General features: G+C 45.4%; 1 protein-coding gene across 1 annotated transcript; it reads right to left on the bottom strand.

Annotated features, from left to right (window-relative positions):
* Positions 1 to 194: 194 nt before the first annotated feature.
* COLEC10 (collectin subfamily member 10) lies at positions 195 to 26,761 on the bottom strand. Its single transcript, XM_024208594.2, has 6 exons — positions 26,450 to 26,761; positions 10,874 to 10,945; positions 8,316 to 8,387; positions 3,266 to 3,319; positions 2,046 to 2,141; positions 195 to 602 (listed from the first exon to the last, which is right to left on the bottom strand). Exons 1-6 carry the CDS (start codon positions 26,595 to 26,597, stop codon positions 214 to 216), a joined length of 831 nt encoding a protein of 276 aa, XP_024064362.1. The 5' UTR covers positions 26,598 to 26,761; the 3' UTR covers positions 195 to 213.
* Positions 26,762 to 27,671: the final 910 nt, after the last annotated feature.

The following is a 27,671-nucleotide window of genomic DNA, read 5'->3' as shown; positions in this document are numbered from 1 at the left end:
AAGCTAGGAGCTCTCTGCAGGCCTGATTCTGACTCCACGTGCACCAGTGTAACTCCACTGACTTAAACATAGTTACTCCTGCTTTACACCAGTGTATGTGAGTGCAGCATCAGGCCCTATCCCTCCTAGCCCTGCCCAGCGCATCACCTCTAATTGATAAATCAGGAGGAATTATTGCAGGTCCAGAAGCTGCCTGGCAAGCACTCTGGCATTTTATTTTCTCTTCTTGAATTCACAGACAAAATAGATAGCCAGATGGCACTCTGAATCATTCCACTCCCCCGTGCTGAGCATTTCCACACAGTCCTCATGCACAGACGTGTTCTTCGGCTCCCCTTCCTTCCAGTTGCTGTAATTCTGCAGTGGGGTGTTGTCTGCATACATGAACTGCCCTTCCTTTTCCATATCGTTCACCCCAATGAACACGCGGAAGAGGCCGCTCTTGGAGACATAGTCAGCAATCAGTGCGTTGGCTGCCTCATCCTTCGGCATTGCCAGCATCCCCCCTCTGATCCTGCAGTGGGTCACGGCCTCCTTGTAGCTCTTTTCTTCTTGGACAATGTAATAGAATTTCTCATCTGTTTCCCTGATTCCTGCTATTACTTTAGAAAGAAAAACATCCTATTAACGGTTTCTCAAAACGTACACAAGTCTCTCCTTAAACAGAACAACAGTCGAAATAGCCCATAAAGCTGGGAAATGGGTTTCCCACAACTGAGTTTCTGATTATAATGATGAAGGCTTGAACAGGGAATGATATTAATGAGGGTGGTATGCTTCTTATACAAGTGAGGGCAAGGCATAGTGCTCCTCAGTCCTGACTGCTCGGCATCTCCCTTGGCATTTCAGTTCTGGGCCTCTCTGCAGCCATGGTTCTCAGATCATGTCCTGCCAGATGGACAAACAAGTCTGGGCAACTAGATGAGATCACCACATTCACGTCACCTGTGACTTAATACAGATGCCAGCATAGTGCTCTAGAAAGCAAAAGCGAGAACGCGAACAGCCTTAGGGCCCTCTCAGTGTAAGTGAAGGCCAGTGTTCTTGGGTGGCTCAAGCTAGGCCTTTGAATTTGGACTGATTTTCATAACTGCTGAGTCTCTACAATATCCATTGACTACAAAAGGTGCTTGGGTGCTCAGCATCTCTGATAACCGGGCCTCTGAGGGTTCAGTCATGCCAGACAAGCACTAGCCTGCACTGTGCATAGTGTGGAGTCCTACCCAGAGCTCCCAGGTGTGCTGGGGCCGAGTAGCCATTCTTCTGTCTCTTCAGGGTGCACAGCACATTCCCCAACTGCATGCTTGGGCAACTCTGACCACAAGCGTGCTTCCTCGTTATCCATGCTTATTCCCTTTTGGGTATCTGACTCCTCAGGGGCACGAGGAAAGAGTGAACACTGGGACTCCAATTACACCCAGCTACTGTGCAGGGCTGGAAGGGGCAGGCGGTTTCTTGTGTCCTCCTTTTCCCTTGCACACCATGGAGCAGACTGGCACACACTTGTGCCTTGTATAGTCAGGGTAGTCAAAGTGGCTATAAAGTGCTACCATTCTGATTGCTGCCCATGTGGAAGTGACTAGCCCAGGTGACAGGCAGTGGAGAATCAGAGCTGACGGCCTTTAATTATATTTTTAAACATTTTCCAACAAGCAACTTTGTGCTTTCTCCCTGGCCACCCCTCAAGCTTGGGCGCAGCTCCTAGTAAATATCTACAGTCATCTCACTGTCCTCCTTCAAATCCCTCCTTAGCTCTTCTCTGCTGCGATGCCTGCTACAAACTCAACAATGATTGGGCAGTTGGTGTGCTGTGCCCAGTGCCAATCATGCTAGTACCTATCATCTCCTTGGTCCCTGGTGCATCCTTTACCTCTTTGTTTGTATCTCCCTGTTGTCTATAATCTTACACTTAGATAGGAAGCTCTTTGAGGCTGGGACTGTCTCTTTATATATATTTCCACACTCTCTAGGCACTACCTTAATATAACAATAATAATCATTAATAAAAAGGTGGGGACGGTAAAATAAATGATGATGAAGCTTACCATTTTTGACAAATTTCATGGATGTCTTGAGTCGAGCAACATTAATATCCAGTTGTCCAACAACTTTGCGGTATCTCCCACAGTCACAGACTGTGCCTGATACAACACAGAAAACACCTGATTCACCAGCTGGGAATGAAGGGTGAGTGCATGGTACTGCCTGACCTGCCAATCTGCTCTCAGACCTTCTAGAAGACTTACTGCTGACTTGTGGCAAGCTAGCATCTCTTTATCCCCAGTGCTGCACCCACTGATGATAACACTCTGATTGACCTAACCGGGAGCTGGACTGTGCCTCCTTAACATGTGACTGTAACTTTTCATGTGACTGTAACTTTTCATTGATGTTTCGGTTTAGATTTTTTCACCCACTTAGATATCTCTGATCTTGAAAAAGAACAATTCTTTCCTGGGGTAGGGGAGGCCCATCCTAGATGTAGGAGGTTTCACCCCCTTAATCACCATATCCTCTGCTCCTCTGCTCCAACAGCCGGGACTTCACCTATCACAGCTGTTGCTATCATCTTATCTCCCTATGGCAGAGAAGTAAAAGCAGGGTAAGTTAACGCAGCCTTGGGATCTATTAATGCCACTGGCGTCCCTTGTGGGTTGGGGATATCCAGAGGAGACCAGCTGGCTTCCCAGCCCAGCCTACTCTTGCTCCAGAGAGTTGGGCTGAGGAACTTCTATTAGGTCAGAGAAAGGGCTGAACATGCTACAGACATAGAACACTCCCCCTTTTCAGGCATAGACTCTTCTCTACCAGGGACATGGAAAAGAGCATTGAGCCCTTAAACTGGAAACTTTTTGGAGGGGGGACTATGTCAATACACTCTCTTGTGCACTTATGGTGCAGTAAATAATTAACAACCATGACAACTTGAAACCATTGAAGTTTGGGTAGTGTTTGGGCCTGATAAAATATGACCTCTGGGGTTCTGTATATTTTAGTTCATTCTTCTGCTACTCCCAGGAAGGGGAGGGATGCAGTTAATTTCTCACAAGAATTGCACAGCCTAAGCTGCCATTTAGTTAAAAATCTATATTTTGTTTTAAAAAAAAGTCTTGATAAAGAAACAGGGTTTAAATTAAGGGTCTCAATTATTCTGTGAAACCCCAAACTTACAAAATGTCAGGAAACCCCGGCACCCCAGCAGGTTCAACCATCCTTAGTAGAAAGACACAGCTCAGGAAATGTAGTGGTAACTAACATACTGTACCTGCTTTTCCCTTTCCTCCAGACACCCCAGATAAACCTTTGATTCCTCTGTCACCTGAATGAAGAAAAAAAAATACGTTCCCATATCTCAGGAGAGCGTGTTTGAAAAACATGTTGGAAATTTATTTAGTAATGTATTAGCTGTGTGCATTTGGCAGAAGGACACTGATGTGCTGTTCTAGCAGATGTGCCAAATCAAACAATCCATGATTAATTCTGGTGAATGAAAAGAAGGAGAAAACTTTAATAGCTCACCCATTGATAGCTCAGGCCCCTTGTGGGTGGCTGGTGCCTGGTACCCACTCAATTTAAGGGGGAGCTGCACAATGCCCTTTATATAGCTGGATCATGAGATGCTGAAAGCCCTCAGCAAGTCAGTGGGAATTCTCTCAGCATCTTGCAGGACTGAGTCCATACGGCACTGGATTACATCATGTAAAATTAAGATACAGGATAAGGCTGGTTTGACAGAACCCAGTGAATTTCCATGGATGCATTTAGCAATGCACACAGCTGGCAAATGGCTCTCCAGCTGAGGTAGGTAGGTGATCTCATTTCATTTCAGAATAAATCCATAGAAGTGTTATGTTTTTTATTTTTATTGTGTTTCTCATATTTTGAAAATCATTCAAATAATCCATATCTAAGTAGATGTACTAATACAAAAAGATGAGTGAGCAGCTTTATTTCAAAGCCACTCATAATTGTTTGAATCAGAAAACTGCCTGACTTTATTTAAAATTCATTTCAGCTCTCTCTGGTAGATTAAATAGCACCTTTAGTTCAGAGATCAAACCCTGATTAATATTAATTCTATCTTGTAGTTTCACACCATGTATTTTTACATTATTTCTTTTCCTTAATATAGTTGTATTTTTTTTTGGAAGACATCAGGATCTTATGGACATTTTAATTAAAGATAACTGACTCCCTTTTGTGCAGACAGATGGAAATTCTGGAAAATGTCATTAAAGCACCTAATACTCTATAGCGTTAAACCATGAATAGGTTTGGATCTTCTGTTCATATACTGAAGAATATTAATATATCTAGTAAAAGCTAAATTCTATGGGCCAATTAGTGCTCTTAGGCAAGCCAGGGTGTGAATTGGCAGTGCACCAGCTTGCTGTACATCAACATCCCTGTGTGGACCTGGCTGCACTGTAGTGAAAGTCCCGAGTGTGACTGATTATTACTACTTGAAAGCATAGTACACTAAGCCGCATTCAACGACTTCCAGTGTTCTGTAGATTCTCACAGTAATGTGCCGTGAAGAAGCCCAAAATTACACCAATGTAAATACATAATAACACTACTGACTTCTTATCTCATGAAAATCAATAATAGACAGTGGCCCACATTTTCAAAAAGTGACTAGTGATTTGGGGTACCACAATTCTCAGATGTCTTAATGATGCACCTTAAAGGGGCTTAATTTGCAGAGGGCGGATGTTCATTAAAATCAGGCCCCTTTAAAGTGTCTCCGATTAGTCACTAAAAAACTGAGGCATGCAAAAACACCAGTCACTGTTTTGAAGATCTTGGCTGTTGTTTGTAATGGCATAAGGAGCCGTATTAAAGAATCACTTGCTGTGGGCAAATTCTTTACAAATGTTGGTAATAAAGAATGGGATACTTTGGCATCAGAGCCAGTTCCCCCATTTTCAGAATGATCTTTTCTATTTTTAACTTGGGATGCCAAAAATTCTTTCTCACTCACCCTCATCACAGACATATAGTAAGTTAGCATGATAAAATACATTCATTTCTTGGTTTGGGTATAACCTCAATTTTGTGACAGGAAACACCTGGGAACACCTAAAGCAATAAACTGAACCCTAATACCAGCAGCAATTTCTTCCATCTAGCTTGAACAACCTTTGCTTCTGGAAACAGAAACACATTTTTAATTGTTTGTTTCCTCATTTTCTTCCAAACAGATTGTATAATTCTTTCTTGACCATCAGAGGCGCTGTAAATGTAACAGTCACTATGCTAGACAAAGAGCTGGATTGAGTTAAAAAGTTGGGGTCAGATTTTAAAAGGTATGTAGATATTTAAGGATGCAAGTAGGCACCTAGTGGGATTTTCAAAAGCTCCTTGGCAAGTTATTGAAATCAATGGGAGTTAGGCACTTTACATATTTAGGTGCTTTTGAAAATCTGACTAGATGCCAACCTGCATCGTTAGGTACCTAAATATCTTTGAAAATCTGTCCCTTGGGGTCAAATTCTGCAAATGCTGTATAAATCTGGAGTAATCCCACTGAAGTCAATGGGATGGGGGAGATCTAAGCTACTTTTCTGCTCCCTTGATCTTGTCTGGGAGCCTAAGGGCCAGCTGTTCTCAATTACATGGGCTACAGCAGTCAGCTAGGGACCACTCCATCTTCTACCCATCTCCAGCCTGCTCCTACTCTTGGGAGCATACACTAGTTTTACTCCAGCTGGGTATTCCCCCTGTGTCAGGGAAATCCCCAGCAGACGTCTAAAGCAGCTCTCCATTCCCTTTGTGCAACTATCTTTATTCAGCCATGTCTCCCATTGAAGCCAATAGGAACTGATGTTAGAAAAGGCTGTAGGTTGAGACTCAGTAATGCAAAGCCAAAAGTTAGACTTGCCTTTTTTTCTTATTTGCTTGCAAAATCCATATAGTTCTTTCAGATTATTTAAACAAATGTTTGGGTGTTTTTGTGATGTTATTGATATAACCTGTGACCGTATAGATCATTGTTGCAAACGCTGTTATATATTTGCAGTAAATGTTGTGCAAAGGTTGTCGTGTAAGTTGTGATTTGCTGATTATGATTATGCTATCTGCATGTGTGTATCATTTTTGCAGTTGAAGTTATGAATATTGGCTATGTACTTGTATATCAATGTGGTTTGATTCTAAGTAGCCTCAGTGAAGCATCTGGTCAGCTTCTTGAGAAGGGACTATTCTCAGTAAATGCCCAATCAAGAAACATTTAACTGGCAATGGACTTTGGGAGATGCCAATCCACATCTGAGCTTTCCTGGGAACATTCAAACTAACATGTAAACAATGGCATCGGCCTGCAAACTGAGTCATGCATGGACATGTGACTTGCCCATGTGACTCCAAGCTCCATCTTGCTGATGTAATTTTCCATAGTAAGAACAAAAAGGTGTCCTTCCATCTGGAAGAGACTATAAAAGGCAGCTGCCTCATCTCCATTTTGTCTTCACTCCTGCTTCTTACTTCTGGAGGAACCTTGATACAAACTGAAGCTCTGAACAAAAGACTGAATGACCCATCCCAGTTGTGGATGTACTCCAGAGATTTGATTTGAACCTGCAGTTTATTCCATCACCGCTACAAGCCTGAACCAAGAACTTTGCCATTCCTGTATGTAATTGATTCCATTTAACCAATTTTAGCTCTCATCTATATTTCTTTCTTTTTATGAATAAACCTTTAGATTTTAGATTCTAAAGGATTGGCAACAGCGTGATTTGTGGATAAGATCTGATTTGTATATTGACCTGGGCCTGGGGCTTGGTCCTTTGGGATCGGGAGAACCTCTTTTTTCTTTTACTGGGGCATTGATTTTCATAACCATTTGTCCCCATAATGAGTGGCACTGGTGGTAATACTGGGAAACTGTAGTGTCTAAGGGAATTGCTTGTATGACTTATGGTTAGCCAGTGGGGTAAAACCAAAGTCCTCTCTGTCTGGCTGGTTGGGTGTGCCTTAAAGATGGAGAAACCCCAGCCTTGGGCTGTAACTGCCCTGCTCTAAGCAATTTGTCCTGAATTGGTACTCTCAGTTGTGTCCCGCCAGAGGCAGCATCGTTACAGTTTTGTCTTAAAAACAAACACAAACAATGCTAGTGCACAGGAACCACACACTAATAAAGCTGAGTACACAGGTGTTGCACTTTATGATTGGTTGTTTTACAAGCCATAGTAAAAATTAAACCTCAGAGCACATCAGACAGTCATGTAGCTGTATCAAATTTCCATTCCGCTGTAACCAGGGGTAATAAAAGTGTCATTCCTTTCCCTCCTGCCTAAGTGGAAATTAAACCAAACAATATGAATAAAGAGGGCACATGCATGTTTATTTGATGTATTTATGCAGTAACTTATAATTGTATGTGTATAGTTTGAAAACTGAGGGCCTCTTCTGACAGGTCAGACAGGTGTAGTTATATTCTACCTTGATATATAAGGGACAGCTCTCAGAATAAGTAATTAGTGTCAGAACATGAGTCCTAAAATCACTGCCAAATCTAGGTCTCCTGCAAGGAGCTTGCCCATTGCACACCAAGGTGGTTAGCCAGGTCCAGACATTTGGCATGAATAATAAGCAGCAGAATATTGACTTATGATCCTCAGCTTTGAAAGCAAGCGGGTAAAATCCAGGGCCGCCCAGAGGATTCAGGGGGCTCGGAGTCTTTGGCGGCGGGGGTCCTTCCGCTCCGGGTCTTTGGGGCACTTCGGCGGCGGATCCTGGAACGAGTGAAGGACCCGCCGCCGAACTGCTGCCCAAGACCCGGAGCGGAAGGAGCCCTCGCCGCCGAAGACCCAGAGCGGAAGAAGCTCCGGGTCTTCGGCAGCGGGTCCTTCACTTGATCCGGGTGTGTTCGGCGGCACTGAAGGACCTGCTGCCGAAGACCCGTCAAAAACTCTCGTGGGGGCCCCTGAAAACTCTCGTGGGGGCTCCTGCGGGGCCCGGGGCAAATTGCCCCACTTGCCCACCCCCCTCTGGGCAGCCCTGGTAAAATCCTGGCCTCATTGCAGTCGATGGGAGTTTTGCCATATTGGAGCCAGGATTTCACCCTATGCTTTTTATTTTGTAATCTAAAAGAGATCAGCTTTCTTAGCTTAGCTAGAACATACACACACCAAACTGTATCATGATCCCCAATTAGCCTGTGTAAATATATTTGGGGAACATAAATCAGACATTATTTGAATCTGAATTATTTGTACTTAATAGCTGTAATTCTTAAAAACATACAAATCATGTCATAATTGAATATGTACCTTCACAAAAAAAAAAGTAACATGAAACACGTAAATTACCTTTTCCACCGATTGGGCCAATTTTTCCAATCATTCCCTGATCCCCACTGTCCCCCACTGCTCCTTTGTTTCCTGAAAAGGAAAGCAATGAAAAGAAGGTGAATGGTTTTACCCATTCGCAGGACACTGTTTCATTCTTTAGATGATTTGTTACTTTAAGGTGTGCAAGTGCAATGAAACAATGTGTGTTACTGGTCCTCTTCTGGGCCGATCCACAGGGGATATGAGTCTGTGACATCCCCACTTAGAGAGCTTTGGCTCTTTAGCTCCATAGCAGGTCACGCTGTTAGCTCTGGAGGTCCCCAATGTGTTGGCCAAAAATTGGGCTCTCTATCCTTCTTGCCAATCTCTGTAATTGACAAGTTCTTAGCAGCCATCAGAAATGTAACTTTCATGCTGGAAAAAAAAGATTTAAACAAGATTCCCATTGATTTTATGCAGAGGATTGCCTATCTTTTCCCCTCCTGCTCAGTCTTCCTGGCCCAGAATTTTAAATATATTTAGGGATTTGTCTGCTCAGCATTGCAAGGCCTATGTGTCTGGAGGTATTAGGACGATACTAATGGATGGTTCTGACCTCCTGCACTATGGAATAAACAGCATGACATTTCAGAACTTCTTGTTCTATTAAAACTCTCAACTGACATGCCCGGAGCCATCATCATACTGAAAATACAGATTAAAACCCATTTTAGTTATTCATATATTAATTATGCTACACAGCAAATCCATAGCCAATAGCTCAGTGGTTCTCAAACTGTGGGTCAGGACCCCAAAGTGGGTCATGACCCCGTTTTAATGGGGTCACCAGGGCTGGCATTAGACTTGCTGGGGTCCGGGGCCAAAGCTGAAGCTTGAGTCCTAGTGCCTGGGGCTGAAGCCCACGGCTGGGCTCAGGCTACTGGCCCCCTGCCTGGGGCTGAAGTCCTCGGGCTTCGGCCCCCCTGCCTGGGGTGATGGGCCTCAGGTGGGCTCAGGCTTCAGTCCCCCTTCCTGGGGTCATGTCAGAAGGGGGTCAAAGTGCAATGAAGTTCGAGAACCCCTGTCAAGTATTTCTTTGATTTCTTTTACCGGACCAAATTCTGAAGTCCTTACTTGTGGTAAAAGTCAGGATTGCCAAATGTGGCCCAGTGTTTTTGCTGCATGTCACTACAGGATTTTTCTGGTGCACAGAGTCTGATGGTAATACACACCTTTATACTTGCCATTGTTTTATGTTGCAAATTGGCTGGCTAAATTATGAGATCCTAGTTTTGTGGGCTCTCCATCTGCACATATGACTTTAATGCCACAAAAACATTTAATAAACACATGTGTTAACTGATCCCTTTCCCTCTGATCTGCTCCAGTCACTATTTTATGATTTGAAACAATGTCACACGTGGTCCTATGTAGCCGATGTATATACAGAATTAGAGGATGTATTAATTATAACAGCTAGTAAACAGAATTTTAAAAAATATTCTAGCTATGAAATGTAAAACAATGCTACGGATTAGCATCCTGAAATACTTAGCCTATTGCCAAATGGGAGAATGAACATGTGTATGCATCAGTATTGCAAAAACAGCTGGTTAAACTATGAGATGGGACATCCAAATAAGCTTTACTCTGAACTCTGTAATTAGCAGCACTTTTCTCTGCCTCAGAATGCTGTTGTACTGTTCATTATCCAAGGAGGGGGTGTGTCTAATAGAGCAGAGTGCTGAGAGTCCTTGGCTCTAGTCCCAATTTAGACAGCGACTTGCTGTTTGACCGTAGGTAATTCACCTAGTCTCTCTGGCCCAGATCCTTACAGATATTTAGGCTCCTACCGTCCATTGATTTCAATGGATGGGAACAGCCTAAATACTGTTGAGATCTGGGCCTCTATGCATCAGTTTGCTCATCTGTAAATTTGAAAATTCCACAGATATTGGCTTCTGTTGAGATAAATGTCAAGATTTATTGACCTAGAGGTAACTCTTAGCCTAGGTTTCACCTAAGGAGGTATTTGACTCAAGGGACAATAAAACCTTGATTTATGTTGAAATATGAAGTCAGGCTATGTATTGTTACATGTGGCTTTGAATGTTCCTAATCAGAGCTAAATGGAAATCCCTCCATTATAGCCATATAATTCCAGACAGTTTTTCCTCTCGTTCACATTCTGAAGAGGAGATGAAATTAGGGTCCAGGTTATTTTTGATGAACTAGCCGTGAGGCCAGGAGGTGCATATGTGATCTGATCAGCTAACAATCTTCCACATGCCTCAGTCACGATGAACTGCAGCAATAGAAGGAAGTCAGCAATAGAAACTTATTGGCCTGTCACACGACTGTTGGCAGTCAGTCATAAGTTGTGACTTTCTTATGGTATATAAGAGTAACAGTAATACCCATATTAATAGTAATTCTGGCATGTTGTTAGCCTTAATCAATTCATGTTTAGAAAATATTATGAGATCTCTTGGTACAGCATTAGTCCAAGGTATTATCATGACTAGCAATTGACATATTGTTCTGTTTTATTTGTATTAATATCCCTATATCAATACTATCAAAACTACCACACGTACCTTTTGGTCCTTTGGGGCCTACTTTTCCATGTTTTCCAACCTCCCCTTGATCTCCTTTTTCACCGTCATCCCCTTAAAAAGCATAAAATAAAACATCATGCTCCAGCTCATACAGTCCAATAAACATTACCATGTGTTTCTCCAAAAGTAAAATTGACTGGTTGACACGACTGGCTTCTTTAGTTGTCATTCTGAAGGTACAGTGGATATATATGGGACAAACTTCAGAGGAAAGCAGGTCCAGCCAGTGTCTGACCAGCTTCAGGAAATGCGGCAATACATTCTGCTTTGACAAAACCTTCCCACCATAACAATGACATTGACATTCCCTTCTGCCTCTAAACCCTCACCAAACAAAAAACAAAATAAAGGCCTATCCCAAGCAGAGCTGTGACTCCAAAAAGGGAGAAATACTACAGAGTGCACTAGGGCTTTTGCTGTTTCTAGTGATTTTATGTGGAAGGCATTCAGATACTGTGGTGATGGACAGCAGTATAAAACCTTAAGGTAGATAGATTGATAGCTGTAGAAATTGGAATGGAGCAAACCATAAATCCCAGCAAGTCAACCCATCAACCCTTGGCACGTGCTGAATGTGTGTCTGAATATAAAATTTGGATTTTACATATACTCCCACACATGACTCAGAACTTTGCCTGCAGGGAAAGTCCATGGCAGTAAGTTCCTTGAACTTTACTTCCATAGCACATCGATACCCCAAGTAAGACAAAGGCCCCATTGCACACAGGGTGCTGTACATACAATAGTAAGAGACAGCCTTGCAGGAAAGCGTTTACACTCTAAATGGACAAGGCGGACAAATGGTGGCAGAAATAATCTCATTTTACAGAGGCACCGGATAATTGAGTTGCTCAAGGTCACACAGAAAGTCTGGGGCAGAAGTAGGCCTTGAATCCAGATCTCCCGAGGCTCAGTCGGGAGCAGCAAAAAACAAACAAACAAAAAAAAACCCCCAAAACTAAAACAACCAAAAACTTCTCCTCTGATGTACACAGCTACATATGGCAGCAAATAGAAAAAAATTGAGACTGCCTTGTTATTGATTGGGAGGTCAATAATACAAACAGCAAGTGAGCCAAATGAAAATGTGGGAAACAAGCTGGGAAGTTGGGCCCTGCTCTGATCTCACATCATTTGTTTCTGAACTACACTTGATGGTGCCAAAAGATAAATGAAGTTTGTACTTCCTTTATATGAGGCAGGCTTTTCGATTTGGTTCTGTGAATAAACTAGTGATATGCTAGGGTTACCATTCGTCCGGATTCCCCCGGACATGTCCGGCTTTTTGAGCTAAAAATAGCGTCCGGGGGGGATTTGTAAATGTCTGGACTACCCCCCCCCCCCCCCCAATGCAGAGCGCGTGCAGCTAACAGGGCAGCCGGCCGGATGGTGCCATTTACATGGGGCTCCGACAGCCAGAGAGAGCCCCTCCTCCGCTTCCCCTGCAGCAGGGATCACTCCCTCCCTCCCTGCATTCTCAGATCACCTCCGGCAGTCTGGAGCTCCTCCCCCCGCTCCTCCTCCCCTGCTGCCCAGCGTGTCGGGACGAACGGCTCAGGCCGTTCCTGAGCAAATTCACAGAGACGTTAGGTGAAGGCCAACAACAAGGGGGCCAGGGGGTCGGAGAAGGGGCAGGGAGGTTTTGGAAGGGGCAGTCAAGAGACGGGGGGGTCGGGAGTTCGGGGGGTGCTTTATGGGGGGGTGTGGATAAGGTTTTGGGCAGTCAGGGTACAGGTAGGGGGTAGGGTCCTGGGGGGCAGTTAGGGTGGGGGGGGTCTTAGGAGGGGGCAGTTAGGGGACAAGGAACAGGGAGGCTTAGGTAGGGGGTGGGGTTCTGGAGGGCAGTTAGGAGCAGGGGTCCCAGGAGGGGGCAGTCAGGGGACAAGGAGCGGGGGGGGGAGGAGTTCTGGGGGTGGGGCTGTCAGGGGGCAGGGGTGGGGAGAGGGATTGGAGCAGTCAGGGGACAGGGAGCAGAGGGGTTTAAATGGGTTGGGAGTTCTGGGGGGGGGGATGACAGGGGGAGGGGAGTGGTTGGATGGGGTGTGGGAGTCCCAGGGGTCTGTCTGGGGATGGGAGTGTGGATAAGGGTTGGGGCAGTCAGGGTACAGGTAGGGGGTAGGGTCCTAGGGGGCCAGTTAGGATGGGGGGAGGGTCTCAGGAGGGGGCAGTCGGGACAAGAGGCAGGGAGCTTAGGTAGGGGGTGGAGTCCTGGGGGGCAGTTAGGGGCAGGGGTCCCAGGAGGGGGCAGTCAGGGGACAAGGAGCGGGGGGAGGGTTGGGGGTTCTGAGGGGGGCGGGAAGTGGGAGGGGCAGGGGCGGGGCTAGGGCAGGACGGGGGCGGGGCTAGGGCGGGGCTCCTCCCGTTCTCTTTTTTGCTTGCTGAAATATGGTAACCCTATGATATGCGGTTAAGACCAGCTTTGACAAGATGGATGTCAAGCTTTGGGACTTTGGTGACTTATGCTGGCAGCCAGAGCAGGGCTCATTATCTCAAAATGAGGAAAATAAAAGGTTGAGTGTCAAGCTGAGATTAAAGCGAGAACATCTGCTAGAGGGAGGGACAGGAACTCCTGGGGATAAACAGCCTGGGAGAAAATATGGCTGAGGAACGTGCTAAACTGTCAGTGAGTGCAGTCAGTAAGTACAGTCCGTGCCCATGGATTTGTTTAAGTTAATTAATTGCTTAGGTAGCAGAATAAAGACAAACCCCAACTCACCCCTAAGGGTGGCTGTGCACAAGAGCCTGCCATGCATATGCTGGGTGGGGAGCTGGATGGGGATTATGCTCATTTACATAAACATTGTTTTGGATATTTAAAACCAGTTGTCACAAAACAAATACAGAAATGCCATGGCCTTCAATTAGCTAATAAGGGACCATTGAAGAACCTTTATCTTGAAGATCTCTGCAGTGATTCTGCAAAGGTGCTTCATAAAGCCAATACAGATACATATCTGGAAGCTAGGCCCTTTAAAAATCCAGATCAGCCTTTGGGTCCAGTCCTGGAGTTAGTGGGAATGTGGGCATTATATGTATTGTGGCAGTGTCTAGGGGCCATCAGTCAAGCATCAGGGCCCCACTGCACTAGCCACTGTGCACGCATAATAAAAGATGGTCGCTGCTCCATAGAATGCTTGTCATTGTCAGGTACTTTCCCCCAGTCCTCCCAAAGAGTGTACATTGGCCAAACCGGACAGTCTCTACTCAAAAGAATAAATGGACACAAATCAGACGTCAAGAATTATAACATTCAAAAACCAGTCAGAGAACACTTCAACTTCCCTGGTCACTCAATTACAGACCTCAAAGTCGCAATACTCCAACCAAAAAACTTCAAAAACAGACTCCAATGAGAAACTGCAGAATTGGAATTAATTTGCAAACTGGACACCATTAAATTAGGCTTGAATAAAGACTGGGAGTGGATGGGTCATTACACAAAGTAAAACCTATTTCCCCATGCTAATTTTTTCCCCCTGCTGTTACTCACACCTTCTTGTCAACTGTTGGAAATGAGCCATCCTGATTATCACTACAAAAGTTTTTTTTCTCCTGCTGATTATAGCCCACCTTAACCGATTACTCTCGTTATAGTTAGTATGGCAACACCCATTTTTTCACGTCCTCTGTGTATATATATCTTCCTACTGTATTTTCCACTGCATGAATCCGATCAAGTGGGTTTTAGCCCATGAAAGCTTATGCTCAAATAAATGTGTTAGTCTCTAAGGTGCCACAAGTACTCCTCGTTCTTAAAAGCTGCAATGGTTCCTTCTGTATCAGAGTACCTAATGAGCAGCATGCGTTCAGAGTTCAGGGCTGTCAATGGTTTAACCGTGATCTGGTGTATGGGGCACTTGACTGAGAGTCAGTTCACTAAACTGTGCCTCAGTTTCTCACTCTAGAATATGGGGAAATGATACTTGCCTGCCTTTGTAAAGAGCTTTGAGATTATAACGGTTAAATGTTAATTCTGATTACTTTCCATACCATTCCCCCTGTTAATTAACTCGTAGATGGGCTGTTGTGAAGCAAGGAAGGCTTGGACTAGGAAGTAAGGACAAGCAGGGTGAGGTAATATCTTTTATTGGACCAACTTCTGTTGGAGAGAGAGATAAGTTTTTGAACCACACAGAGCTGTTCTTCAGATCTGGGAAAGGAACTCCCAGCATCACAGCAAAATGAACAGATTGTTTAGCATAATAAGTAGTTAGCACATATTGTAAGGGACCATTCAGTGTAGAGCAGCTCTGCAGTCATAGGTCAAAACAAGGGACTTAGTGGGTTACAGATTGTTGTACTAAGCCATAAATCCAGTGTCTCTGTTCAGTCCATGGTTTTTAGTATCTAGCAGAGTTATGAATTTAAGTCCCCTGCTTCCCCCCCGCTCCTCTTTTGAAAGTATTGTGCAGGTTTCCTTTTGAAATGTGAAGTCTTAAGTGATGCTGCCCTCTTGTGGTTTGCTACTGTGTTGGAAGGACTAGGATGGATGCATTTCTTTAAATGAGCAAGTCCCTCATCATCTCTTGTGATTTAATATGTACAGGCCACCTGCATCTTTTTATCCACTTGCCTTATTCCAGCCTGTACATTGCAAATGGTATTTATGTTCACATCAGAGAGGGGCTTGAATCACAACTCTGGATTGGGAACAGAACATCCTACTGTTTTTCTTTGTACAGCACCATCAGTGTACATGTTGCTTTACAGAAAAAGAAGACTGAGTCCTTGCCCTGAGAAGCTTACAGTCTAAGGCCTGGCCTACATTCTGATCTGCTCTTGGCGGTATTCAGGGATCAAGGCAATGGTGGCTGTGTGGTTGATTCAATTTTATCCCAATTAACAGATTGTCTCCTTTAAACTATGGTTGCCCAGAGGTGACTTACTTCTACCCCTATGTGTTGGCATGTCAGTGCATCAAGCTGAAGCACAGTTGTCTTCTGCACCCTTTTAGTATTCCATCAAATTGATCCACTTGCCATGTGTCACTAATTTAAAATACCAAGCTATTAAAATGCACATACTGAACAGGAAGTTGCTCAGCCTTCTTGCATTTGTGTGAGCCAGGAGAGCAAAAGCTACAAGCACTTAGACCTTTAACAGCCACCAGATCACTTCTACTTGTAACTGACAAGGAATGAGGTAAAAAAAAAACAACCAGTCCCAAGAAAGTGGCTTGAGCACTCCCAATCAGTAGAACCTTTGTGCAATTTAAAGGGGCACTGCCAATACAGAAATAACAGTTAAAAAGAAATAAATATCATTTTATTGTTCTCCGCTCTCTCCTATCCCATTCCCAGTGATACTTGGGACACCATTGCACAAAAAAGAGAGAAACACCCCCTCCATTTCTAGAATAGCCCCCCTCCATTTCTAGAATAGCCAATAACTCACTTCAAGTCTCTAGCCCCCCAGGTTATACCATCTATGTTTCTCAGGTTGGAGCTGTTTATTTTGAATACATGATTACATCCCATAGGGCTATAGAGACTGGAACTTGGGTTTCCCACAGCATAGTTGAGTGTCTGAGCCCCTGGGCTATAGTGTAGGTATCACTTTTGCTCTCTTTCACCCTATCTCCCCCAATATTTAATTATCTATACAAATGGCACAGCTCCAACAGGAGAGATCGACTCAATAGCCCTGTGGATGGGGCACTTACCTGCAATGTGGGAGACCCAGGATGAAGATCTGGCTCCAAATCAGGCACTAGGTCTCCCACATGCCAAGTGAGGCCTCTAACTGGGCTATTCCTATCTCTGGCTCTTTGGTTCCACCTGGAAAAACCTGTTTCAACAAATTGGTATTTTCCAATGAAAAATTCCTGACCAGTTGTACTCCTGATTTCCATGAGGATCCATAGGCCAGATCCTTGGCTAGTGTTGACTTTAATAGAGCTATGCTGAGAACCTGGGCCTCTGGGTGGGATTTTTTGGTAAATAATAGAAAAAACATTTAAACATTGGGCCCAATTCTCCTTCTATTTACATGTGTTTCACACAGGTGTAACTCTTGGCCTAATTCTCCTGTCACTGCCCTCATGATGTTACTCCATGGACTCATGATTTACATGTCTGAATGGGGAGTCAAACTAATGTTGTTACACTGATGTAAAACCAGTGTAAGTGATAAGAGAATCCGGCCCTTCATGTTCTGAGTTTATCTGTATCACCTCGCTCAGGTAGATATTCTGTAAAAAGAATGCACATATACTACATGCGGAATACGGCAGAGAGAAAGAGCTCTCAATATTCCAAATACGTAAGAAATTGGATGAAAGTAACTTGAAATTACAGGATTTTTTGATCAAACATCTGAGGCGCTGACAGGGAACACTGGTCATGGCTTAGGACAGCCTATGGGATGTGGTAAGGTCGTTTATATATTCAGCAGGAAAAGTGGACAGTGGCAGGTCGGTTTCTGTCAGAGTTTGAGATTTTCCAGAAAGAGAATTGTGTAAGCTCAGTTAATAAGGCTGAGAGATGGACAGTAGTACTGGAGACCACAGTAAATGCTACTTTGAAGCACTGACCCATGTCAGAGAGTTTACCAGCAACATTTGTCAGAATAATTAAAGGAAAACATTTAAAAAAAAACACAAACATTGCAACAGGGAAACTCCCTGTATCCTTCTTCAGATTTCATTCCAGTCCAGATTCTCATTCTGGGCCCAATCCAACTCCCTTTGAAGTTCCGGGAAAAACTACCATGGACTTTATGGGACTTGGATTGAGACCTTAGGGAGCTGGCATGGTCTAGGGCCAGGTCTGCAGAAATACTGAGCACTTCCATCTCCAAAAGAAGTCAATAGCAGCTGGGCAGTGCACTTTTGAAAAATCAGGCCCCCAGTGCTTATAGAGTGAAACTGGGGGTACTGCACACTAACCCCAGGCTCTGACTCAGGTTTGAGCCCAACCCCCTCTTCTGTCCACAAACAAATAGTCTGACTCAGGATCTGGGTCCTAGGACCCTGCTAGGGGGCTGGGTCAGAGCTCACGTCCCTCTGTGACTCAGGACCAAGCCCTGTCATTTTGCAGTGTGGACACAGCTCAAGCCACAGACCTGAGTCCAAAGGTCTGCTTAGTGCAGTATGGATGCATTAGCACAGCTGTGAGACCAAGGTCCAGTAACCTATGTTTACAGTGCAGGGTGGACGCTCAAGCATGGGCTTGGAAACACTTCGTCGACAAGCCCAGGTCCCAGAGACCCGGCAGTGTAGACATACATTTTAAGTCAAAAGTTCTAGGTTCTATTTCTGATTTTACCCTGAATCACTATTTGATCTTGGTCAACTCTCCTGGCCAGATTCTGGTCTCATTTGCAATGGGGTAGTCATCGAGTTCTGAATTTGGCCCTTACTGCCCCAGCTACCCTGGGTGTACAATGCTGATAATCTTTAACTTTGTAAAGAGTTTAGAGATCCTCTAATGAAAAGCTCTAGAGAAATGTGACATATTATTTAAAAACGATTTGCTACATTAAAACACTGACATTAACATGTTAGTTTTTGCCCAGATACCAGGTGACAAGGTGCTTTAGAAATAAGATACCTAGGCAGGTCTATATCGTTATGTGTTTCTGTACAGTAAGAGCAGCCAACAGTGCGGTTTATGGTGGTCTCTAGTACTGCTGCCCGGTTCATCTTAAGTAATTGTGTTTATACAGTTCTGCTTCTGGAAAGTCTCAGTCTCTGTCAGAAACCAGACCTCCCGCTGTCCTACTGAGGTGATAAGAGACAAAGTTGGGTAAGTAGTAGAAGTAGGGTCATAAAGGCAAGGAGAAGAAACTTGCACCTGATGTGCTGGAAAAGGGGAACTAATAGGGGGTTCAAAGAGGAGTTGATATAATCAGATTTGCACAAAATATGATTTTAGTGGCCTAATTTTATATGGATTAGAGGAGGGCACTGTAGGGGTCAGAAGATACAGAGAAAAGCTTATAACCATCAAGATGGGAGCGTATAAGGGCCTGGGTGAGAGTCCTAACAGTCTGGACAGAAAAAAAAGATCAGGTCTTTGAGGAAGAAGTGATAGGATTTGGATGCGAGAGGCATGGGAAAGGAAGGAGACTAAGATTACCTCTGGTATCATGATGTGTTTAACAGTGACAGAGAATGAGGGGAATGGAGAGGAGGGTTTCAAAGAAAGTTCAGGAGTTCAGTTTTGGCCAGGTTAGGTTTAAGTTGATGGTGTGACATCCAGACTGAGATATGGGACTAGATAGAGTGAGACATCCTAGAAATGGGGAGCAAGATTTATGGGGCCTCAGTTCATAGATGGTAGCTAAAGCTGTATGAAAGGATGGTATCACCCTGAGAGGGGGTGCAGGAAGAAAAGAATGAGGCCAAGGATGGAAATTTGTGAGACTGCTTAGGAGCAGGGCCGGCTCTAGGTTTTTTGCCGCCCCAAGCAAAAAAATTTTTGGCTGCTCCCCACCCCAGCCCTAGGCTCCCCCCGCACCTCCCTGCCCCCTCAGCCCTGGGCTCTCCTCCCCCACCCGCACCCCCTGCCGCCCCAGCCCTGGGCTCCCCCCCGCACCCGCACCCCCTGCCACCCCAGCCCTGGGCTCTCCCCCCCACCCACACTCCCTGCTGCCCCAGCACTGGGCTCCCCCCCACCAGTGCTGACTCTGCCCTTTCCCCCCTCACCTCCATCTGGCCCGGCGCTGGCAGGGTCGGGGTAAGCAGCGGGGCTCCCGGGCCATGCCTCAGCTCAGGGTACCTCCAGCCGGGGCTCCCGGCTCCAGGACCGGCCGGGACCCAGGAGGGCAGAGCCAGGGGACCGCCCAGCAGAGAGCTGAGGAGCCGGGGCAGGGCAGCCCCAGAGGGAGCGGAGCCCCGGAGAGCGGGATGCGGGCCCCACACGGCAGCGCCCCGGGCACCGGTCCCCACTATGGCCCCCCTGCTGCTGGTGCTCCTGGCCGCCCTGCCGCAGTCCCTGGGTGGCTCAGGCCGCTTCGCCCAGTCCCGGCTGCGGCGCTGGGGAGCGGCCGCCCTGTGGCACCTGCAGGCGGCTCTGTGCACCCTGTGGGGTGGCCCCCAGCCCGAGTGTCCCGCGCTCAGAGCCCGCCCAGCCATAAGGTGCGGGCGCTGCTCTCCGACGCAAACCACTGCAGCCCCAGGGCACCCCCCCATGCAGGACGCACTGCTGCTGCCAGGGCCGGCTCTAGGCTTTTGCCGCCCCAAGCACGTGCTTGATTTGCTGGTGCCTGGAGCCCAGGGCCGGCTCCAGCATTTCTGCCGCCCCAAGCAAAAACAAACAAAAAAAAGCCGCGATCGGCGGCGGCAGTTCAGCGGCAGGTCCTTCACTCCTAGAGGGAGTGAGGGACCTGCCACCCCCGAATTGCCGCAGGTGCCGCCCCTCTCCCTTGGCCGCCCCAAGCACCTGCTTGTTGAGCTGGTGCCTGGAGCCGGCCCTGCTGGAGCCGGCCCTGCCTAGGAGAGGGGAGGGAACATTGAAGGAACCATCGGACACAAGAGAACCAAGAGAGATCAGGATTGTGAAAACCGTGGAGGCTTAAAGTTCCCTAAACATCCCTTGGTGATGATGTGGAGTGTGAGAGAACAGGCTATTGTGAAAGAAAGAAGCAGCAGAAGCCATCCCAGAAGGTTTCTGTGGAATTTTTTTGGCTCAATGTTTCATAATAGTTTAGACTTGATTAATACAGATACTGTCTGGGAAATGTCAGTTACTTTATCTCATCAGATAGAGATGCCAAGAAGGTAATAAAGTGACCTGGTGCACCCTGGCTGTAATATGTGCTTTAAGGAACCTCTCTGTACAATGTACTCATGCAAAACTTTTTTTTCTATGTAATTTTTACTGATGATGCATAAACAACCACATCAATCTGGAAACCACATTCCACTAATAACAGTACTGATCACAACGTCCAGTTCAGAGGCTCTTGCTCTAACTGGATGAAACTTGGGTTGTTTAATTCAGAGGTTTGTGCAAATTTTATCCTGGCTTCTTTTTGTATGGGTTTGCATCCATTGGGCTTTGCTTTGGGCTGACATCTTCAGTGAAACCAAGTGAGGGTTTGCATTGCTTCTGTCTGAGACTATACGCGAGGTCCAGTTTTAACTCCAAAGGACTTTTTCACTTAAGTTGCCTACTGTGTGTATGGTTAGGGTAGTCTTCCCCCTTCAGGGGATCAATTGAATCCAGGAATTGGTCCTTGTTTTATAATTTTTAATCCTGAATAATAGCCTAAATTTTCAAAACTGGCTAGCGATGTTGGATATGGGAATTTTTGTGGGGTACAATCTGTGGCACCTTAACCTGATTTTCAGAGAGTGTTTGCTCAGCCCTTCTAAAAATCAGATCCCTTTAATGTCTCCCAAGTTGGGCATCCAAAATCACTAATCACTTTGTTAATCTAAGTTTTCAAATTCTTATAGAAATTTTGGCCCAAAATACAGAATTCTGTAGTAAGGTTATAATCTGCTGTTAAATTTTATTGGTGAGTTTACAGATTCTATAGAGAGGCCATCAATCTTGATGACATTCTATAGGCTTATTCTGAAGAAATTTTATAGAACCCTATTAGAATTTATCAGGGATGAAACCTTCTCAGAAAGGTGGGAGCAGTCTGCAGTAACATTAGGCCCAAGTTCAACAAAAGAATTAGTAGCCTTCTTTGCAAACCTGAGCTGAGTTTTAGATTGGAGAGGAAACTGGAAACCAGTTGAAGTTTGCCTGCTTCTTCGTGTGTGTGTTAGCATGCACGCAAAGGTTGGTCATCTGCTCATATAGTGCTTTTAAAAATTATAACTGACCTGTCTGCACCAACAGTAGAAAAAAGGGTGTGTGAACAGAAAGATGGAGAAAACAAATAGGAATACTAAATTAGTCAGTCACTAAAACATGCATTGTAGATATCATTCATGACCACTAGAGGTCAGACTTTAATGTCTATTACCTTATTAATAACAAACAGTTCTAATAGATACTAACTTCTAGGGCTTTATCATAGAAATTAAAGATGGTAAAGACTTATTAGGCTCCCTAGTCCATCCCTACTGCCCAGGGCAGAATCATTCCCTCAGTACATTGTCTAGCGCTTTGTCCAGTCAACTTTTCAAGGCTCCATTTTGCGTCACTTCCCTGTGAGCCTAATAGCTCTGTGTCGTGAAGGCTTTTTTCTGATATTCAGCCTAACTTTCCCCTCACTTATTTTCATCACATTACTCATATCCCATTGTGCTACCTAAGTAATTAATTTGACATCTCTTGTTCTGAGTGTAAAAAAAGTTACCAACGTTTTGAGCAAATAATTTTTGGGTGAAAATTGGCCCTTTTTGAACAAAGATGGTTTCCACAGAAAGCACATGAAAAAATGTAAGTTCTTGCTGCTATTTCCTGTAGGAAATGTGGACTTTAAAATATTGCAAGTGCACAGTACAACTTCAATTTAATGTGGAGCCATAGGGTCTGAGACAGTCAGTGCACCTACAGGCCTCTTATGGTGAAGGTAGATTATGTCACAGGAGAAGCACAAATCCTGTGAGTGGCACAGCTACAAAGTGATTGCCCAGCATATTGTGTGATCTCTCAGCAGAATAAACTATGCTATGATGCCTGCCACTAGCAGAGGAAAGGAGATGGTAGAGGGATTAAATGTGGGCAAACTGACTAAGAAGCTGGAGAGTTGCCTATTTTCTGAAGACTGGAAAACAGGCTGCACCACAGATACAGCATTTTTAAAAGAAAAATAATGATGGTGCTAAAAGCAATAGAAGCCTTCATTTGAGATACTACAGTTAGAAATACAGTAGGAAAGTTTTGTTGATGGATTTAGTGCTAACAGCTAGAACACCTGGTGTCTGGAGTCCTCTAGTCACAGGACAGGTACGGTGTGGGCAGCAGTACCGCAAACTTTCTCATGCCCTCTTTGGCCAATGTGCCTCATCACTGACCTTGAGAGACTTCTCTACAGGAAAGGGGGTAGTTCATATATTGGTCCATTCAGTCTTTAGATTCTCATTTGGACTGCAGATGAGGCTGTCATGCCAGTAAAAGCCAGCTGTGACTTTTCTAACATGGGCTCTTGTCCACTAGGAACTGGAGTGAGGCCACAGATTCATCTCCCATAGTGTAGAATGCTGTCAGATGGTCACTTGTCACCTGTTTGACAGGAGATTTGAAGCAGTGACTTAAAGGTGATGAGCTTCATGTCCAATTACTAGTCTTGAGCCATTCAGCCCTTTGAAAATAGTAATATTCTAGTTCTGAGGAGCATTAAGCATCCCCTCAATATACTCCTTTTATTCTTCCCCTCCCCTGGTGTCATCATGCCAACCCATTATTCAGGCCAAGAAGCAACAGAGACCGAACATCACAATTGCTGGATTCGCTCATTACCAGGCTTGGGTTACACTGAGTGCTCCTAGTCCCTGCTGGATGAGAGCAAAGGAACAAGTCTGAGACCTGGACTTATATCCTAGCTCTATTCATGATGTGGTGCCACTAAGCCATGTCTACACTACCACTTATGTTGGCGAAACTTAAAAAAAAACATGTCCCTGAGCAACATATTGGCATAAGTGGTAGTGTGCACAGCACTAGGTTGGCAGGAGAGCTTGTCCTGCCAACACAGATACCGCCTCTTGTTGGAGGTGGTAATTATGTTGTAGACCAGCTACATGAGCAATCGTACAGCGGCACAGCTGCATCAGTACAGCTGTGCTGCTGTAAGGTCTCTAGTGTAGACATAGCCCACTCAGGCATATTTTAATTGCAAAGTTTATTGTCAGCCAAACTCTCTCTTCCAAGCATGTACGCTTCCGTTATTCAGATAGAAACTAAACAAACTTGTACCACTCCCTCTGGTTTCATTGTGTCTTCCTGAGTTTATACTGCCTCAGCAAAGGTTAAACATTAGATTTCAATCTTAAAGAAATGAATGTGATGATTAAAAATGGTACTTTAAGCAACATTCATTTGAATAATCCATCATAAAAACAAATGAGTCTGCAGCAATGGTTTTATGTTGATAAAGTCTCTTTTCTGTTTAAACTATAAATCACTTGCATTTGTTCCCCTATTCTGTAGCCTACAGAGAAATATAACAAATTACTAATAAGGAAGCAGTATGAGCTTCAATAGCCATTGCCTGGAATAAATGTTTTAGAACTGCCACTGCAAGATATATCTCTTTGTTATGGGCTAAGTTCTTGGCTGATTTACACCCCAGGCAATTCCACTGACTTCAGTTAGGTTACATGGGTTCAGTTGCGTAAGCTGATGCATGGAATTTGGCCTCAGATATTTGTAAAGTGTCTTGGAGGTGAAAGAATGATATGCTAAAGAGCTGATCGAGATCCCGCGGAAGTCAATGGTGAAGCCCCTATTGACTTCAACAGGAGCTCCTAGATCAAGTCTGATATGTGCTGCAGTGATCATTATCTATAAGTAGGCATTTATAAACAATGAGAACATGATGGTATTCTCCCCTTAAGTATAGAAACAACTAGTGCAACCATCAGCTGTCACTTGGTTAATGCTTGCTTTTAAGGGAAGTCACGGTGTTATTATTTTGTATATCAACTGCCTGGGAACACATACGTTGAACAGGAGCGATCTAATTTAGCTGAAACAATTTGGACAAGATATTAAGTTTATATTAGTGGTGTTCAAATAATGTAGCTTACCATGTATCCCCTTCTAAGATAGGGAGAGGTGATGTGTGGGATTGGCACATAGGGTCACGTGCCCCCCACAGATTTCTGCCTTCCATTTAGCAACAGCTTCTAGAGGTTTTCAAACTGTGGGGCGTGCCCCCTAGGGGGCATGGAGGAACATTCAGGGGGGGCGAGCGCTGACTTGAGTTTGAACTTTTTGAGCTGAGCCCCCCGTGTGTGATACAATTTTTGGTTTTGCGCCACCTCTTCTCCCCCCCCCCCCCCCCCGAGCCATCCTTAGGATTTATGGGGCCCTATGCAGCATTATTAAACTGGTGCCCCTATGCTCCACTGAAGGCGGTCCCCAGCCAGTGCTGCTGACCCCAGTGTGTCGAGGGGGCACAGTCACCACTCCCGCCCGCAGACCCCCAGAACCTCCCCCCCATTGCTGACACACACTGAGCTTTGTACGCAGCGGCTCAAGGCAGGCTTCGCGCTGTCACATGGGGGAGCTGCATCTTGCCAGAGCCCACGGCCCTCCTGCAGCCCCTAGCCACTCCTGGCTCACCATGAGCATTTTGACAGGAAGTACCAAGCAGTAATAACAACAATAATACAAGTGTGTGTGTGTGTGTGTGTGTGTGTGTGTGTGCATGCGACAGAGTGTGTTTATGTGTGTGTGAGAGAGAGACAGTGCATCTGAGAGAGACAGAGGGAGCCTGTGTGTGTGTGACTGTGTGTTGGGGGACTGTGTCACAGAGTCCCCCAACACACAGTCACACACACACAGGCTGTGTGTTGGGGAGTGTGAGACTGTGTGTGCGCGTGACACTCTGTATTGGGGGACTGTGACTCGTGAGAGGCAGAGTGTATGTGGGTGTGAGAGTGTGTGTGTTAGGGAAGTGTGAGAGACAGTGAGCGCACTGTCAGTTTAGGCCCCCCACCCCGCTGACTCACATGGAAGTTTCGCTCCTCCTGTCCTGGCCTGGGCCTGGGCCCGGCCCCTGCTGGAGACCGAGCAGTGCAGGCAAGCAGGGTCCAGGGAGGGACTCCGCTCCAGGCAGTGGTGGGCCAGGCTGCCGCGCTGCCAGTGACTGGCCACACTGCTCTGGATTCCCCAGGGCTGGGGCAGCAGAAATGGAGCCTGGAGCCCTCAGCCAGCCGGCTGAGGAGCAAGTGAGGGAACAGGTGGGGTTGGGGGCGGGGAGAAGCCCGCCGGCCCAGCATGGGGGAGGGTCTGGAGAAGAGAGGATTCCAGCCACAGCCAGTGAGGGGAATGGTGCCCCAAATTTTTGGGTACTCTACACAGCTGCGTATCCTGCATATGCCTAAGGACGGCCCTGCCCCCCCCCCCCCCCTCCAACCCAGACAGGCTGGGTGGCCTGCAGAGGTGAGTCAGGGCGTGGTGGTGGTGCTCCCTCTCTGAGCCCTGCCTTGCAGGGCTGGCCCCAGCCCCCCCCAAACATTCCTCAGTGCCCTGTAGGGGGGCATGCCTCAGAGTTTAAAATACCTCTGATTCTGAGTTGCACAGCGGCTGCAATTTTAATTGAAAGGAGATTAAATGTTGATTAGATTGCCAAGTCTTACTAAATAAAAGGTGTTGTCCTCCATTACAGAATTTTTCCAACGTACCCCAGACGAGAGCTCGTGTACCTCGACGGGTATGCATACCCCAGTTTGAAAACACTTTATATGAAAGTGCAGGAGTTGGTTCCAGTAACATTTTTTAAAAATTCCACAATTCTCAAGTCTCCTCACTGCAGCCCTTCTTTTCCCTTCCCCTCCATCTTCCCCTACAAGTTTCATTTGGCTAGAGCTGCAATGCTTCAGATCCTTCATCTCCAGCCCACTGGTGATGCACATCCCACACCACAAATCCCTTCCTTGCTCAGAATTTCAACTCTGATCAGCTTTGGTATTAACTGGCTCACCTTTTGGTCCAGGTAAAATGGTGTGTGTCGAGCAGACATCTGTTGCAGGTTGATTGTCAACATCGAAACCAAAAATCTGAACTTGAAAAATAAAGAGCACTACTAAAGTTCCACATGTCCTCCACTGTTGTCCTTTCATGCTGCTCATCCTTGCAGTTCCTCAGGAAATGCCTTTCGTTGTTTCAGTCTTGAAAAATACAAGTTGATTCTAAAATAAATGTTTCACTAAATGAGGCAGAGCAAAGACTTGGAAGCTTACACTTGGAAAAAAGCTAAATAAAGTGGGGAAAAGGAGGTCACTGATGTGTTAGTTTTTTGTATCCTGCACTGATGATACATTGTCCAGAATATTTATTTAACAGTGACAGCTGTTTATTCTAATTTATCTTTTAGTTGTGAAATATTTAGCTGCATTGGCCAGAGGAAATGTCTTGGATATATGAGGCTCTCTCTGTTTTTGTTAGCCTTTTCTTTTTACACTTATAATGGGGAAATCCAACACTCCATCAGTCAGAAGAGAAAGCCTTTGATTTTCTATCCAAATGAATGTCAATTAATTATAAGATGCTTGTTCTGTGTTATGTAAGGAAATTAATTTACGCTCATTATAACAGGTAAGGGACGTATGCCAGCAAGAGCCCGCCAAATCCCCCAAAAGCAATAGAATGGTTGAAGCTCTGCTTCAAGGAGAAGTCATAGAATGGGACTTCACACCTCCTGCATGCCATGCTGCAGATTCTCTGGTGGCTCCATGCAGCATGGTGGAAGGGTGAGAGATGGGTATGAGCAGGGGGTCTCTGAACCAAGCTGATCTGCCAACCAGAATCCACAGGCCATGGCTGCTATTAGCGCCTGGAGACTGTTATGGTTTCTCCCTGGCTTTGTTGACAGACAAGATCCAGAAGGACAACCTTGAGGACTGAAGCCACAGAAGAGGCTTAAAGTTTAAGCAATAGCAGTGCAAAATTCTCCACCCCGCCTTTAGCCCACGCATCCCATTGCCAGACAGGAGAGATGACCTCTATAGGCAATGGAGTAGTTCAGCTCCAGGCCCATTCAGTCTTTGTTTTCTCAGCTGCACTGCAAAAGAGGTTTTCAGTTAGTGCTGGTTTTGAATTCTGTGACATGGTTCTCCGAGTTTTGCTCTGAGTTTGTGGGTTTGAAGCTCAAACACACAGACAAAGGGGCGTAAAACCCCCTGAGTAGAGGAACTAGTGTGTGA

This window comes from Terrapene carolina, unplaced genomic scaffold, assembly GCF_002925995.2.
Source record: "Terrapene carolina triunguis isolate 2854851 unplaced genomic scaffold, T_m_triunguis-2.0 Scaffold58, whole genome shotgun sequence".
NCBI lineage: Eukaryota > Metazoa > Chordata > Testudines > Emydidae > Terrapene > Terrapene triunguis.
This window is presented reverse-complemented; position numbering and strand designations above follow the sequence as displayed.

Excerpts from the sequence above, each read along its gene's own strand:
- COLEC10 (XM_024208594.2), bottom strand. The coding sequence starts at position 26,597 with ATGAGCAGCATGAAAGGACAACAGTGGAGGACATGTGGAACTTTAGTA. Across the intron at positions 8,388-10,873 it reads AGGCCCCAAAGGACCAAAAG|GAAACAAAGGAGCAGTGGGG; the intron begins GTACGTGTGGTA and ends TTTCCTTTTCAG. Across the intron at positions 603-2,045 it reads CATGAAATTTGTCAAAAATG|TAATAGCAGGAATCAGGGAA; the intron begins GTAAGCTTCATC and ends TTCTTTCTAAAG.